Raw genomic sequence first — 17,198 nt, 5'->3', positions numbered from 1 at the left:
TCATTGTTGGTAATAACATTGTGTGCACGGCCCAAGGTAGTAGCAAGGTCATCCCATACACTCATCCCAATTTTGCTTTTTCCCTTTAAGCGAGTAAGCGGAGGGGTAATAGCAGTCACCTCCAAAGATGGGGTTAGAGAAGAAGGGGCTACGTTAATAGGAGGAAGGACGGCGTCATCAACTTTTTCCTCACTTAGTTTTCTTTTCTTCGAGTCGGACGTCAGCTTGGCCAAAGGTTCGTTTTTCAAGTCTCTGATACGAGCATACTTATCTTTGCTATACCTGGTAGTCATTTCTTTAAAAAAAAAAAAAAAAAAAAAATCCCATTTAGACAAAGGACAAAGTTAAGAAAGACGAAGCAAGGGATAGATGGACTTACTCTTCTCTTCACGTCGGATTTTTTCCAAAACGTACTTGGAGGGCTCGGGGCCTAAGCAACAATCGTATAGGCGACGCGGGTCAACTAAGTCGTCAAAATCATTAATTTCACGGGCATAAGCAAGAGCTGCTCGAACCCGGTGGCGATGTTGATCCTCGAGGTCAGGATAATCAAGAGCTACAAAGAGTCAAAGTAAGAACTTCATTAGATGAGAAACCAAGGCATGGAAAAAGAACAAAAGGGGATCACAGAAACATGCACCAAGCGCTGGAACTTCCCATTTTTGTAGCAATCTAGGGATTTCCCCCCAAAAATCGTTAGACAAGGTTTCCTAACCCAATCCAAAAATGAAAAAGTACCGTGATTTCCAATGAGAGAAGGACGAGGGAAAACCCCTCACAATCCTGGATTTCCTATCCCAGGGCAAGAGCTCAAAATACCCATAATGGGTAGAAGCCTTTAGACGATATAAAAACAAAAATTCGTTTAGAGTGATCATCTTTCCATCACAAGCAGACACCCAAATTGACATACAGCTTATTATTGTCCTCCAAGTGTTGGGACGAGCTGTCCAAGGGCGATTTGAAGTTCGTTCAGGAGATGCAAGATAAACGGATGAACAGGAAATCGAAGGCCACACAAAAAGTGAGCCTCATAGAAACAGACTTCTCCGTGAGAAAAGTTGCAGGCTTTCTCACCCAGGAGAGGCAACCTAACGAAGGTGTTTTTGGGAAACTGAAATCTTTTCCTAAAACCCTTTAAATGACTCTCTTTCAAGGAACGGGATTCAGAAAGCGCATGTAATGGGCGAGAAGAAGAAGACAAGGGCAATTTTGAAACGGCGGTGTCTACCACCCTACTCAAAGACTCGACGTTGGAAGACAACCCAGTCTCCAATTCACTGGACCGAACATCATCTACTCTATATTGAACGGTATCCATCTTTGAATGATGCCTTATCAGAGATTCGCGAATTAAAGGGTGAAGAAACAATAAAACCGGCTTAAAGGCAAAAGAACGAGGAACAAATAGACCTACTTTGGGACGTCAACTTAAGGAATACTCTAAGAAAACCCTTAATTGAGCAAAGAAAAAAGAGACCAGGGGCACTCTTGGCTAAGAAAATCAAAACCAACCATTAAAGTATGAAAGAAAGAAGCCTTACCAGGGAAGTATGGAGATTTCTCAGGCGCGCAGAAGTTCAAACCAAATAAAACAGAGGGAGAGGGAAAAATGAGGAATTAAAGAGCGCCAAAATCAAGGAAGTTTTCACACGAACTACATGTTGGAAAACGACACATGCTCACTTCCTGAAAAATAGTCGTTTCGCATTTAAAACAAGGGTTGAGTTCCAAGAATCAAGAAGAAACGAAACGTCATGACTGATCACATCCTTGGGATCGTCCAACTTCCTAACGACCCAAGAATGGGGGGGCAACTGACGAGTATGAAATTAAGATCACTAACGAGTACAAAGAAACATCGTCCAGGTAAAGGACTATCTCGTCCACACTCGAGTCGAGGACAAGAATGAGCGAGAAAGCACGACGTCATTCGTCGTGCCTCTGAAGCTAGCCGAATCAGCACCCATTGAAGGCACACATAAATGTTAGCAAGTTAGCATATATGCAATAACTGTGCCAAACCGGTTACAAGAGCAGTAATAGCTTAACGGTCATCCGTTACACCTTAAAACGAAATCTGATAGGCCAAAAACAAATTGACCCCTTGTGATAAATTAATCAGTTAATTAACTAAGTGAATTAATTAAGTTAATTAACATGCAAATGCGTGGTAGTATAAACAAATTACCAATAAACTAATTATGCAACGGAAAATAAATAAAACGGTAATTTATTTACGAATGGGGAAAACCTAACGGCAAAAACCCCACCGGGTGATTTTTCGGTTACCACTCCTGAAACTCCACTATTATCACAACAAGCAGTTACAAGTAAAGGAATCCCAAGTACCTTACCAACCTATAGTTGAACCTTTACCCCAATATCCAATTGGACTTGTTTTGTAGTGACAGTTTCCCCTTTTGATGCACGGCTCCCAAGTACGTGACTAACCAATTGCACGGATCCCAATACGCGACTTCAATCACCAACTAAGAAGGTTGTTGGCTGCAAAGTTCTTCAGTTCATCCACACAATGAAGATCAAGAGGATGCTTGGTTATAAAACCCTACGGTGCACATACACAGCAACTTCTTCAAGAGAAAGAGATGAACTAGGGCAAGAACTTCGTCTCCAGTCACAATTTGCTTGAACAGAGTTTGTTCAATGCTTGTGCAACTTGTGAACTATTTGACAGCGCTTAAAACAATCCTTTTATATATCTAGGGTTAGGAGAAAAGAAGGCCCAGGGATACATTCACGAATTCCAAGAAAAACATATCAGAAATTCTGTTTTTGTAAACCTCGACAGATAGAAGCTGTCAAGCTAGCTGTCGAGCATCTGTCAAGCTAGCTGTCGAGCCATGAGGCTGAAACAACTTCTTAAACCTCAACACATGCTAGCTGTCGAGCTTTAGTAACTCTGCACTTTCAGCTTGTTTTCTTGGACAGAATTGAAGGCTTTAACACTTGATCTTGAAACATGGTTTCTTGAAGTATTTAAACACATCCTAAATCTACCCAAATACAAGTAAAATGCGTTTTGTCAAAGGATAATCCAATTACATAAAATAGTGACATATGTTTTTAACACGTGAATCACATATGTCCTAACAAAATCATCATTAGCAATCAATGCACCATTATTCTCAGGAGAAAAATGCTCAGAACAGCATTAACAGACATAACTACACTGACTCAAAGCAAACTATAAAAAGGTAAAGGTAATTTAGGTAAAGGGCATAAAAAAATTACCAGAGAGAAAGAATTGTGAGAAGTTTATTCTGAGAACTTGTAATCTGACTTCAGCATCGGAGCATTCTCAACTAGCCTCATGCTGGCTAAACACTCCTTTGTCTTTTCTTGTCTTGACAACAGGTCGTGAAGATTGTCCATCGACATTGATGAGGAGCATACTGACGAGGTCAACCTTTGGCTTCATCATTTGTTATAGTGTAATTGAGGGTCTGTTTGTTACTATTATTTAGACAAAGAAAACTATTAGTATACCGACCCCTCCTTTACTCAACAGCCCCTCGTTAAGTACACTTCCTTAAGTAACGTACACTCCTTTGGTCTCGAGTTTCAACTCCTTTTCATGGTCGAGCTTCTTTTATTTTTCAGTGTTTAAACAACATTATACGTATTTTCACACCTTTTTACCCGTACATATTTCCAAAAAATTCAAACTACATTACTAGAACACTGAATTACATTACTTACCCACATGGATCGGTACGGACACTTGTGAAAAGTACGCGTCTCTAGTCTCTGGTCTTTTTGGACCCGTAACCAACAATATTTATGCATTGGGAAAGTGAGATTGCAAAGAGAGGAAGGCGCGTGACCTAAGCGCTTAGCTCATTCCTGCTTTGTCCTTCGTGGACAACCAGGCTCAACTACGATTGGAGAAGTAAAACTCTACTCACGTCAAAGGCAATGAAAAAACATCATCTCCACTTCACACCAACTCGCACCGTACCAATCCACGCGCTCCCACAGTTACCCCAGCAATCCCCTCCGCGCGTGTAATATCATACCTCGTTTCATTACAACTCACTCAAAAAAAGAAAACCTCTTCCCCCAAAAAAAAAAAAAAAAAAAAAACGCAACGGAGAAATAGAATTCAAAACCCATTTTTGTTTTGCGTCCAAAGCCTCCTCGGTTCTCTCTCTGCTTCTACGTCGTACTCTTCTCTCCCTGATGGCCCAGAATTTGACCTCACGCGCCCGAGCTGTGTGTTCGGTGTTGGTGGTGGTGGTGTTGTTCTTAACGACAAATCTCGTACCTGTAACAGAAGCGATATGGTTAACAATTCCGACCTCCGGTACCAAGTGTGTATCCGAGGAAATCCAGAACCACGTTGTCGTTTTGGCCGATTACTATGTCGTTGTAGACGAAGCGCCTCAACAATACCGTACTCCCACTATTTCTGTCAAGGTATGTGTCAGTGTTTATAGATTTGGTGTTGTGAAAATAATCTTAGTTTTCTGTGTGTTAAAAACCAAAAAAAAAAAAAAAAAAAAAAAAAAGCCTTCAATTTTTGACTTAGTAAAATATTAAGACCATAATTCACAATTCACAACCGAGAAATCCATCAATTTAAGTAGTGATTGAATTTGCAAACGAAATTGGTCTAATAAATAATTGGGTTTTGATCAGTTATGAATGATATTGCCTTATCATTGATGATTGAAGATACAAGAACAAAGTGGTATCCACAATGAGTGTATGGATAGCCTTAGATGAATGAACCACTAATTGGCTGTAATTTGACATGACAATTTGTTGTCTTAGTTTTGGGTCTTTTGGCATAATTTTTTTTTGGGTTGTACATCGTAATTAGATTTTAGTGTTTGGTTTTGAAATTTCAGGGCAAGACTATAATCTGATCTGATATTAGATTGTGTTTTAAGTTAATTGAGTTATGGGATTATGGCATAACAGGGATACAATGTAGCCTTTTATTTGTGAAACCCTAATTTTTACTTATAAATATAAGCCGATTGAATGGCCAAGAGCCTTGTAGCTTAACAGGTTGGCACCTCTTGATGTTTCCAATGGAGACATCCAGTGTTCAAATCCCCTTTCCCTCGTTATAACCGTTGAATTATTAAAAAAATAAATAATAATAATAATAAAAGCCATCTGAATGATGTTTAGCAAGCACCAAAACATCATGAATTCCCGGATTTTATCAGATAACAACCTTCAGTTCCTGTTGGAATTTGAAACACCTCAAGATTCATCTAACATGGCCCCCTTTTTCTTTTTTCATCTTAATAATGCTATTTTATAAACTATTTTGTTAATTAGGATCATTTTAAAAGTATTTAGAGCTATATACTATTTGGATCTGGGAGAGACAAGTTCCAGCACTGAGCTTGTTTACTGAAATCATGAAATTTGTCTCTTCAAACTCATCTCTTCAAGGATACCATTTTAAGCTCCTCTGTTAGGTACTCTTGATACAATTCAAAGGAAGGATATTATTTCCCACTTCTAATTTGTTGCTTGTTGAAATCTGAATGCATTGAGTTCTCTTCAAACTGGTACGATACCTTCTTGCAAATAGTGCATGATTTCTGTGTTTACTGAGGAACATTTTTTTTTTTTTTGATAAGTAAAAAGAGAATATTATTGATAAAAGAATAGCAAGAGAAACACAAGGAGTTCATAGTAGTGAACAAAGGAAAAGAAGAAACAGAAAGACAGAAGCATCCCCTAATCTATTCTAATAGATGAAAGAAAATGCAAAAGGGTAGAACTATCCGAATAACCCCAACATTGAGACCAATCAAAGAGGGTCCGCTGGCAATACTCTAATAATTGAACCACAGTTTTTCCCTCATCCTCAAAAGACTGCCTATTCCGTTCAGTCCAAATAGTCCACATTAAACAACCTTGAACCAAATCCCAAATATCAGAGCAATGCTTCCCAAGCCAATGATACCAACAAAATAATAAGTCCACAACTGAACCTGGCATGAACCATTCCATCCCAAACAACCGAATCATATACATCCACAAAAAATGAGTTATCGGATAGAAAAGTAACAAGTGATCCACAGATTCCGCATTGTTACAGCACAAACAACAACAATTCGCCAAAGGGCGACCACGAAACATAAGATTATCTAAAGTTAGAATCTGACCATGGGCTGCTGTCCACATAAAAAAATCCACCCTTTTAGGAACCTTAACTTTCCAAATTCCCTTCCAAGGTAAAGTGTAAGGAGCTGCATTTCGAATCTTATGATAAAAAGACCGAGTATCAAACTTCCCACTGCAATTAAGATCTCAACAATGTCTATCATACCCTCCACCCCTAGGAATTCGGGTTTGGATGAAATGAAGAAAGGAGTAGGAAGCTGCCAACTCCCAATCATTGAATTCCCTATGAAATCTTAAACTCCACACTCTTTCATTATCACCCACTAGAGGGCTTAACACCTCAAAAATACAAGCCTCCTTATTAGCTGAGCAGAAAAATAACTGAGGATATAGAATTTTGAGAGGAACATCCCCAATCCACTTATCATGCCAAAAAAGAATACAAGAACCATCCCCCACCACAAAAGAAAAATGCTTAGCAAAAGTTTCCCACCCTTCACTAATACTCTGCCATAACCCACAACCAGGAGCCCTACTACAAGCTCTAGTGCACCAAGCCCTTTTTCTTTCCCCATATTTCATGGCAATGACCCTACGCCACAGACACGAGGTTTCATGGCCATACCTCCAAAGCCATTTCCCTAATAGGGCCTGATTAAAAGGCACCAACTTCCGAACTCCCAAACCACCCAACTCATGCGGTAAGCAAACCTTTTCCCAAGCCACCAATGGAAATTTGAAACACTCAACTATTGAACCCCACAAGAAGTTCCTTTGAATGCGTTCCAATCTAGTCACCACAGCTTTAGGGATAGTAAAAAGGGAAAGGTAATAAGTCGGAAGGCTTGAAAGGGTACTCTTCAGCAAGGTGAGTCTACCACCGTTTGACAAATAAAGTCGCTTCCAACCTGAAAGTTTCTTATCCATCCTCTCAAGGATCGGATTCCAAATAGAGGGTGTTTTGTACAAAGTACCCAAAGGCATACCTAAGTAAATCATAGGCAAACTTCCCACCCTACACTGAAGGATATTAGCCAAAGACTGAATGTTACGCACCTCCCTAGTAGGGACAATTTCACTTTTCCCCACATTCACCTTCAAACCAGTAAAAGCTTGAAAACAAGTCAAAACCAGCCTAATAGAAAGAATCTGCTCTCTAGAGGCATCACAGAAAAGAATGGTATCATCAGCAAATAGAAGGTGAGAAACATGGATACCAGTAGAATTAATGGGACCCACATGAAAACCTTGAACGAAACCCCCATCCTCAATTTTCTTCAGGAAATGACTTAAAACCTCCATGATCAAAAGAAAGAGAAGGGGAGACAAAGGATCACCTTGTCTAAGACCTCTAGAGCTACCAAAGAAACTAGCAGGAGATCCATTAACCAGAACTGAGAAGTGAACGGTAGAGACACAAGTCTTAAGCCATCTCCTCCATCTATCCCCAAAGCCCATCCTCTCCAACAGATAAAACAAAGCATCCCAATTTACATGATCATAAGCTTTCTCAATGTCTAACTTACACACCACCCTCGGAGTACAACACTTCAGTCTACTGTTTAAACATTCATTAACAATAAGCACAAAATCCAAATCCACTACACTCCAGCATTTTTGAAAAAAAACCATAGTGAAACCATTTGGACCTAGGGCTTTATCACTCTCCATCTCATGTAGAACCTTTACCACTTCCTCCTTAGAAAAATCCCTCTCTAAATCAAGCCACTCATCCTCCTCAATTCTAGCAAACTCTAATCCATCCATCAAAGGGCGCCAAGTATCTAACTCAGTGTACAACTTCTGATAGAAATTGACCACCTTAGACCGCACCTCATCCTCATCCTCATAGAAGACACCATCTACCTCTATACCCCAAATATGATTAGTTCTTCTACAAGAGTTTGCAACTCGATGAAAGAAGCGAGTACTATTGTTCCCCTCCTTCACAAATAAAATCCGGGACTTTTGTCTCCAAGAAATCTCCTCCAAAGAGGCAAGATTAGCAATTTCACCTTTAATCTGAATACAACGAGTTTGATCCTCCTGAGAAAGACCAAGCAAATCCTCCCTAGCATCCAAACCCAACAATTCAGATAAAAGATATTTCTTCCTAAAGGCCAGATCCCCAAACTCCTCCTTATTCCACTTTTTCAAGTCCTTTTTAAGAGCTTTTAATTTACGAGCCAAAATAAAGCTAGGAGAACCCGAAAAGCAATACCCATTCCACCATTGCCAAACCCTCTCTACAAAGCCCTTTTCTTTCAGCCACATATTCTCAAACTTAAAGGCACTCCGACCTTTATTAACACTACCCGCCACCACCAAAAGAGGGCAATGATCAGAAACTGCACGAGGGAGTACCCTTTGCAACACGTTTCCAAAGTGATCTACCAAATCCACCAATGTCAAGGTTCTATCAATTCTTGACATACAAACTGACCCCGAATCTCTAAACCAAGTAAATGAAGACCCTTCAAGGGGTAAGTCCACAAGGTAATTAGCCTCAATGAAGTCTGAAATAGCAAACATAGCTGGACTAAAAGCCTCACAACCAAATCTCTCCCTCGGATATCGGATGGTATTGAAATCCCCAAAAACACACCAAGGTGTATTCCACCTAGAGTGCATTCTTGAAAGTTCTTCCCACAGAGCACCCCGCTAACTATCCTCATTAGGCCCATACACTCCTAAACAAGCCCATACAAAATCATCTGCAACCCCCCTTCAGTAACACATTAACAGAAAACAGACCAACAACACAATCCACTTTTTCAAAAACTCTCTTATCCCAAACCAGTAACACCCCCCCTGCTGTATTGACTGCATCTAGAACAACCCAATCTAGGAATGGACTACCCCTAAAGGCTTCGAACAACAAAAGAGTTTAAAGAAGACAGATTAGTTTCTTGAAAGAAAACTATATCACACTTCCACTCCTTGAGAAGATTTTTACATACCTCTCGCTTCTAAGGATTATTTAATCCCCTAACATTCCAAGATAGCAGTCGCAAACTCATTTAAAACTGGTAATCGCCCCCGCACCTATTGAGAAGTCTCTGTTCCTCCCCTTAGAAGCTACCCCATCATAATTAATAGAAGAAATCAAACCTTTGAGTTCCCTAAGCCCTTTCTGCTTGGAGTTCACAATACCTTTAGAAGACCCAACACTAACAACATCAACACAATCTTGCTCAAGGAGACGGAACAGAGCCAGGCATTGATCTTCGTGCTTAATATAAGAGAATAATCAGTTTTCCTTCTAAAGCTATTAGACCTTTGAACACTGCTGTGGAAACAAACAGAAAACAAGTCAAACTTTCCCCAGGATTATTGATGCTTGATGTTTGAGGAATAACACTTAGCTGTCTCTCATCCTATGTGAATGTCCAAAGTCCAAATATGTATTTTAAATACATACCTTGAAGTTCTATTAGAAATTGTATTTTAGATTAGCAATTGTATTTTGTAGATTGTAATTTCTTCACACATTTTCCATATTTTCCACATATGCTCTTGTATTTTCACATGTGATTTTGTAATTAGTTGGAATTAGTTAGTTTGTTAGTGATGTTTTCTTGGTTGTTTGTCATATTTTCTTAGGCTACCTCTTGTATATATAAGAGTCAAGAGTGCTTAGTTATGTATCTTATACACATCAATAATACTAGAAGTTTATTTATTATACTCTCTTCTCCATTTTTGACAAGTTCGGGTAGTGCCAAGCATAAGTTTTTCACCTCACATTGGCACTCTCTTCAGGTGACATCTCCTTATGGTAACAATCTTCACCACGTTGAAAATGTTACCCATGGTCAGTTTGCATTTACAACTACCGAGTCTGGCAGCTACTTGGCTTGTTTCTGGCTTGATGGAGAACATCAAGAAGGCGTAGGTGCAACCCTTAACCTTGATTGGAGATCTGGAATAGCGGCTCGGGATTGGGATTCAGTTGCAAAGAAACAGAAAGTAGAGGTAACTTATTTGGAAGCTGTATTTGCTGGATTTTTAAATGATATATTTAGATGTCTATAGACTCTATACAATTTTCTTTCCCTTATTCTTCTTATGACACATGTCAAATTCAGGGTGTTGAACTTGAGCTGATAAAACTAGAAGGAGCAGTGCAAGCCATCCATGATAATCTCAACTACCTGAAGGACAGGTACCTCCCTCCCTCTCTCTCTCTCTCTCTCTCTCTCTCTCTCTCTCTCTTTCTCTCTCTTTTGGGTTTTATTTATTTATTAGTAAGTTAACACACCTATATATTGGGTCTTGAACCCATAATCTCACCTGCCACCCCATGCTTATGAGAGGACAAAGTGATATTTTAGCTACTGGCAATATTTTTTGTCTGTTGAATTTATTGACGTTCTGCTTCAAGATCCCTTGTTTTGACGTTCTTCTCATTTCATTGTTTTAGCCTCAATTTTTCATTTTGCAATTTGTTAGTAAAGATTGGTGAGAAAATAAACAAAAGAAGATGAAGTATTAGTATCTTTTCCTCCTAAAACCTAACTTTATCTCCAAAACAAAGTTATTGATGGACTACTATAGAGGAAAATGCTGGCATATTCCTCACCTTTTTTTGAAAGGATGAAAATTTTGGATTTTTCTCTTCTTTTGTTTTCCCCGTGTCAAACAAAAGATAATGTAAAAGATTAGGAAGCTTGTAGAGATGATAAATAATTAATTACTTTAGGTCTTGAACTATTGATCTTAATGCAAACATTTAACATTTTCTTTTGGGGAATCACACAGGGAAGCAGAGATGAGGCAAGTCAGTGAATCAACCAACTCTAAAGTTGCATGGCTCAGTATAATGTCCCTTGGAGTCTGCATTGTGGTTTCAGCTTTGCAGTTGTGGCACTTGAAAACCTACTTTCGAAAGAAGAAGCTTATATAGATCAATCTTTTATTAATTTTCTGATGCAAAAATACTGCTCTTTTGAGTCATCTGTTCTCGTTGTAATATACTTGTTTTAATTTTTAGTTTTTTTTTTTTAATCTGCTTTTTTTTTTTCCCACATTTTTCTTTGTTACAGAGAGGGGGTGGGGGTTTGATTCTTATATCGTAACGGGCAATTGGAATTGTCAGTCAGTACGATATATGGATTTAGGGAGAAAAATGAATTTATAATTGTAGTAGTATCAGTTGTAACTGTAAGATTGTTTCAATACACAAAAGCAGATAAATGTTTCGTTCCAGATCCATATAGAGGGGAGGTTAAGGATGTGTTGGAGCATTTTATTTTAGCTCTTGCAAAAATTTCGGTCTATTTTAGCATAAGAATCTATTTATATTATTTTACATCCTCAATTTTTAAAATACCTATACACTTCATTAAAATATTAATTTTTTTAATAATTTTTTAACTCTCTTTACACACAATGGCAATTTACTTATTTCTTTCATCCTTGAGATATGTAAAAAAAAATATAAAAATATAAAAAATAAATGTAAAATAAATAGAGTGAATTTACACAATTATTGTAGAAAACTTATAAATTTACAAGAGTAATGTTATAGATATAAATTATTTTACAACATTTTTACAAACTGCAAATGTAACTTTAATATTTTTCAAATAGTTATTTCAAATAAAAATGTGATCCATAATAGAACTAGTAAGAACTTGCTACAACAGTAGTTTGTAAAAATGTTGTAAAATAGTTTGTGTCCGTAACATTATTCAATTTACAAAATTATATATTAATTGATGTGGATTATTTTTATCTTAAGTTACGTAAATTTTACATATTTTTTTATTATATATTTGCTGATGCAAATGCCCTTAAATATTCTCGCTTTTAAATTCACTGTAAAAAATATGTAAAGTTTTTCTTCATTCTAATTCCTCCCTATGCTTCTTTACATTTCCTCTTCTTGAGGTTACTTGCTAGCTTGACAGCCAACCCCTTACCCAAAAAAGATTTTAAAAAATATAGTGTTGAACTTCGATAGTAAACAGTCAATATAGCACCCATTCTTAAATCCTATTATTATTTCAATTAGTTTGTTTGGTAGGAACTATCTTCTTCCTTGAAGAGGAAATTCTTATGATGGAGACAGTCAATAAAAATAAGTTTCTTGCTGCATTGGAGGTGACACTGATAATACTGCCGTGATAGTTACATAAAGTGTCTCGATGGTAAATTTTTTGTTTGTACTATTTTAGACATGAAAGTAAGCATAACTTGTGCATGTGGGTATTCTGTTGCTTCAGCAATCACCTCTTTCCAAAAAACTCTTTCCATAAGATAAGTCAATCCCTTCAAAAAACAATAATAATAATAAAAACTGAAATTTTGTGACAACAATTTTTTTTGCTACCCAACTATGGTGGATGAGATTTGGTTCATTAATTCATGGGCAAGGGTCTTCAGCCAATGTTGAAGGCTCCACCTTGATAAACCCAATATAAATCAAATCATTTTTATTGCCCTACTTGGTAACAAGCCTATGACTACCAATTAAGAAAAGCATTTTAGTTTGCAATTTACCATTGTTTTCAATTCCTTTTTTGTGCCAATTCTGTTTATTTTTATTTTTATTAGAACTGAATATTTTGATATCAGTAAATTGAAACGTATATACTATTTAATGTGTGTATATATATATATATATATATTGAAAAGGGTAAAATTAGGGACAACGGGTCCATTTAAATGAACCTGACGATGCTACTAGTTGGCTAACAGTGGACGGATGCAAGATGCACGGGCGCAAGGTGGACGGATCTCAAGGCCACGTGACATCCACATGGTTTAAGTAACCTCCAAGGAACCCTAATCGATAGAGTCCCAATATGAATAGAATCCTAACGTAAGAAAGATCCCATAATATGCGCCCATTAATGATGATCTTCTTCATAAGGAAACACCTTTCTACGCAAAAAACGGAGGTTGGTTCTATACCACTATAAAAACCCAAAGGCTCTCAAAAAACAAGGTACGCATAATTTATCCCAACTCTGACACTCTAGAGTTGTGAAAGGTTTTCTGACTTAACCTTTGAAAGGTCTTTGGCCGATAACACACCGGTACTCTCTTAGGGTTTTTCCTTGTTTTTGTCTAACAGGTATCATCTCGAGCACGTGAGTATCATGTGGCTTACTAACGATTTTTGGCATCATCAGTTGGCGCCGTCTGTGGGAAACTGTGACTTGTAAGCCATACTATCGCCTCCTGAACAAATAGTTGCATGGTGCTCACTCGCTCGATGGCAACCACTAGCGACACTCAAGGAGACGAACCATGTGTGACCGCCCTCGAGAGACAGGTTTAAACTCTCGCCGCTGCCGTGGAGCACCTCATCAAACAAAACCACGCCCTAGAAGAACAGTTGCGCCAAAAGAATGCAGACCTTAATACTCAAGATGAGGATCAAGAAGGCACCAGCATTGAGAGGAGGAACCAAGAAGGGTCGGAAGGAAGCAACGCCCCAAGCAGACTAGAACGACAAGACACAAGCCGGCCATCTGCCACCAATACGGTTCCACCTCACATAGTCACCGAGATGTAGATGATGAAAGAACGGATGGACTTTATAATGAATATCCTTAAAGGACGGGTGTCTAGTGACCTTGATGACTTGGTCCATTGAACTGATTCACCATTCACAGCGTCCGTTACTTCATCGTTCCACTGAAGTTTCGTATGTCGTAGGTGGAAAATTACGACGAATCCAAGGACCCCTTAGATCACTTGGAGTCTTTCAAGACCCTAATGCACCTTCAAAAGGTGCCAGACAAGATCATGTGCAGAGCCTTCCCCACCACGCTGAAGGGATTCGTAAGGATCTGGTTCAGCAGGATGACGCCTAACTCCATTAGTACCTTTAAGGAGTTAAGTGCCTAGTTCACCTCACACTTCATCGGAGGGACACAGGTATAAGAAGTCCACTGCATGCCTAATGAACATTAAGAAGCGGGAGGACGAGACGCTAAGGTCCTACATCACCCGCTTTAACAAAGAGGCTCTCTCAATCCATGAAGCAAACGATAAGATACTTATGGCTGCCTTCACGAACAGACTACGGAAGGGTAAGTTCCTGTTTTCCCTATACAAGAACAACCCAAAAACGATGTTAGATGTGCTGTACAGGGCAACCAAGTACATGAACGCGGAAAATGCGTTGCTAGCCCAATAAGAGAAGCCTAAGAAGAGGGAAAGATAGGAAGACGTATGGCAGGATAGAGGGGCGAAAGATGGCGAGGACTGGAGAACGGCAGGAGGACAGGCGTTCCAAGCCCTCCGCAGGGAAATTCATGAGTTTCACCCCGCTTACTGCCCCAATCAACCAAGTCTTGATGCAAATCAAAGACAAAGAAGCTTTGACATTTCCTGGCAAGCTGAAGGGAGATCCCAATAAGATGTCTATAGACAAGTACTACTGCTTCTACCGTGACCATGGTCATAACATAGTCAACTGCTACAACTTGAAGCAACAAATTGAAACTCTTATCAGGCAAGGAAAGCTGCAAAGGTTCGTTAGTAAGGAGAAAGCGGATCCACCTCAAGAGCAGGCTCTTCGACTAAAGAACGAGTGTCCTAGGCCGCCCATAGGAGATATAAGAATGATTGTAGGGGGCACAACATCTATTGGATCATCCAAAAAGGCTCGTAAGACTTACCTCAAAATGGTTTAGAACGTCCGTTGACAGGTTTGGTGCCAAAGGTGGCACGAATCGACAACCCCATTATCGAATTCTCGGAAGATGATGCTCGACGTCTTCATCACCCGCATAACGATGCACTTGTCGTTAGTATACGAGTAGGGGACTACAATACGCACCGAGTTCTAGTTGACAATGGTAGCTCAACTGATATCCTATACTACCCAACATTCCAGCAGATGAGGATTGACAGAGAGCGACTGGTTCCGATGAACGCTCCGCTCGTTGGTTTTGGAGGAACAAGGGTATTCCCTTTGGGCACAATCACATTGTCTGTGACGATTGGCAACTACCCCCAGCAAATCACTAAGGACGTAACATTCCTTATGGTCGACTACTCGTCCGCTTACAATGCCATTCTCAGACGACCCACCTTCAATTCATGGAAGGCCGTAACCTTAACCTACCATTTAATGATCAAGTTCCCTACAGATTATGGAGTAGGGGAGTTACGTGGAAATCAGGTGGTTACGCAACAATGCTACATAGCTATGATGGAGATGGACGACCACCTCCAAGCCATGAACATAGAAGAACACTGAATGATGGCAAAGCCTGTTGAAAGGCTTAAAGAGATACTTCTTGACGACTCCAAGCCTGATCGAACTACCAGGATTGGTACCCTCGCCAACCCGATGATCCACCAAGCACTTACAGCTTTTCTTAAAGATAACCAGGATGTATTTGCCTGGAGCCATGAAAACATGCTAGGAATAAACACTTCAGTCATGGTGCACAGACTGAACTTGTCGCCCTCTTTTCCACCTTTCCATCAGAAGAAATGGGTATTCGCCCTAGAACGAACCAAGCTATAGCGGAAGAAGTTCACAAGCTATAGGAAGCGAACTTCATTAGGGAGGTCCACTACCTCGACTGGCTAGCAAATGTGGTAATGGTTAAGAAAGCCAACGAGAAGTGGAGTATATGCGTAGACTTCACCAACCTGAACAAGGCATGCCCTAAAGACAGCTATCCCCTCCTGTGAGTCAACATCCTAGTTGACTCTACGACTCAGCACCAGTTATTAAGCTTCATAGATGCTTTTTCGGGCTACAACCAAATCAGAATGGACGAAGCAGATCAGGAGAAGACTTCATTCGTCACTAGCCAACACCTCTTCTACTATAAAGTAATGCCATTTGGCCTAAAAAACGCGGGCGCGACATATCAGAGGCTCATGAACAAGATGTTCGCACAGCAGATTGGGAGAAATGTCCAGGTCTATGTAGACGACATGCTGGTAAAAAGTCGAAGAGAGGAAGATCACTTGGAGGATCTTAGAGAAACATTTGACACCCTTCGTTCCTATAATATGAAGCTCAATCCGGGCAAGTGTGCCTTTGGGGTGACGGAAGGAAAGTTCCTAGAATTCATGGTGTCTCAAAGGGACATCACGGCCAACCCTAACAAGATTCGGGCCATAATAGAAATGGCACCCCCAAGGAACATGAAAGAAGTACAAAACTTCAATGGCAAAGTAGCAGCGTTGAACAAGTTCGTATCAAGGGAAATGGATAAGTGTTTACCTTTCTTCCGCACGCTGAAGAAATATTTTGAATGGACGACCGAGTGTTAGCAAGCATTCGAGGACCTGAAGACCTACCTTATGTCCCTTCAGTTGTTGAGTCCTTCCCAACCTAGAGAAGAACTGTTCCTCTACTTAACAGTATCCTAAGCGGCCGTCAACGCAGCCTTAATCAGGGAAGAAGACAGGGTATAGAAGCCCGTGTACTACACAAGTCGAGTGCTCAGAGGCACAGAGGAAAGATACCCACCAATAGAGAAGCTTGCCTTCGCTTTGGTTATAGCAGCCCGCAAGCTAAAGCCATATTTCCAGGCCCACACTATTGTTGTCCGAACTGACAAACCTCTACGACGAGCAATAAGTAGTCCCAAAGCTGCTGGACAAATGGCGCTATGGGCAATAGAACTGAGTGAGTTTGACGTACAATATTGCCCACGTACAGCTATAAAGGGACAAGTGGTCGCCGACTTCATTGCGGAGTTCACCAATATAGAAGGCCAGGGGGTAGAAGAGCCTCCTCACTGGAGCATACACATGGATGGGTCATCCAACAAGCATGCTGGCGGAATTGGTGTAGTGCTCCACTCCCCAAAGGGAGATGAGATTGAATGCATGGTTCGACTCGACTTCCCCACAACAAACAATAAGGCAAAGTATGAAGTTTTAGTGGTAGGACTAGACATCGCCAAAGCTACAGGAGTGACAAGTGTGTTCGTATACTGTGACTCCCAGGTAGTTACTAGTCAAGTAAATGGTGACTATGAGTGCAAAAGAGAAAGGATGAAGAAGTATTTGGATCAAGTGCAGAGACGTGTTAATAAACTGCAAGCCAAATTCTTCCAAATCCCAAGAGAAGAAAACGAGCAAGCTAGATGGTATCT

General features: G+C 39.8%; 2 protein-coding genes across 2 annotated transcripts; both read left to right on the top strand.

Annotated features, from left to right (window-relative positions):
- The first annotated feature begins 4,070 nt into the window (after nt 1-4,070).
- Nucleotides 4,071-11,322, top strand: LOC126698247 (transmembrane emp24 domain-containing protein p24delta5-like). The gene is made up of 4 exons (XM_050395349.1): nt 4,071-4,440; nt 9,877-10,089; nt 10,203-10,279; nt 10,876-11,322. The coding sequence occupies exons 1-4, from the start codon at nt 4,204-4,206 to the stop codon at nt 11,018-11,020; spliced, it is 672 nt and encodes a 223-aa protein (XP_050251306.1). The 5' UTR covers nt 4,071-4,203; the 3' UTR covers nt 11,021-11,322.
- A 3,002-nt stretch (nt 11,323-14,324) lies between these two features.
- LOC126701012 (uncharacterized) lies at nt 14,325-15,334 on the top strand. Its single transcript, XM_050399160.1, has 2 exons — nt 14,325-14,739; nt 14,781-15,334. Exons 1-2 carry the CDS (start codon nt 14,325-14,327, stop codon nt 15,332-15,334), a joined length of 969 nt encoding a protein of 322 aa, XP_050255117.1.
- The last annotated feature ends 1,864 nt before the right edge of the window (nt 15,335-17,198 follow it).

The sequence above is a fragment of the Quercus robur genome, chromosome 9 (assembly GCF_932294415.1).
Source record: "Quercus robur chromosome 9, dhQueRobu3.1, whole genome shotgun sequence".
NCBI classification, from domain to species: domain Eukaryota; kingdom Viridiplantae; phylum Streptophyta; class Magnoliopsida; order Fagales; family Fagaceae; genus Quercus; species Quercus robur.
Note: the sequence above shows the minus strand (reverse complement) of the source record. Positions and strands in the feature narration are given on the sequence as shown.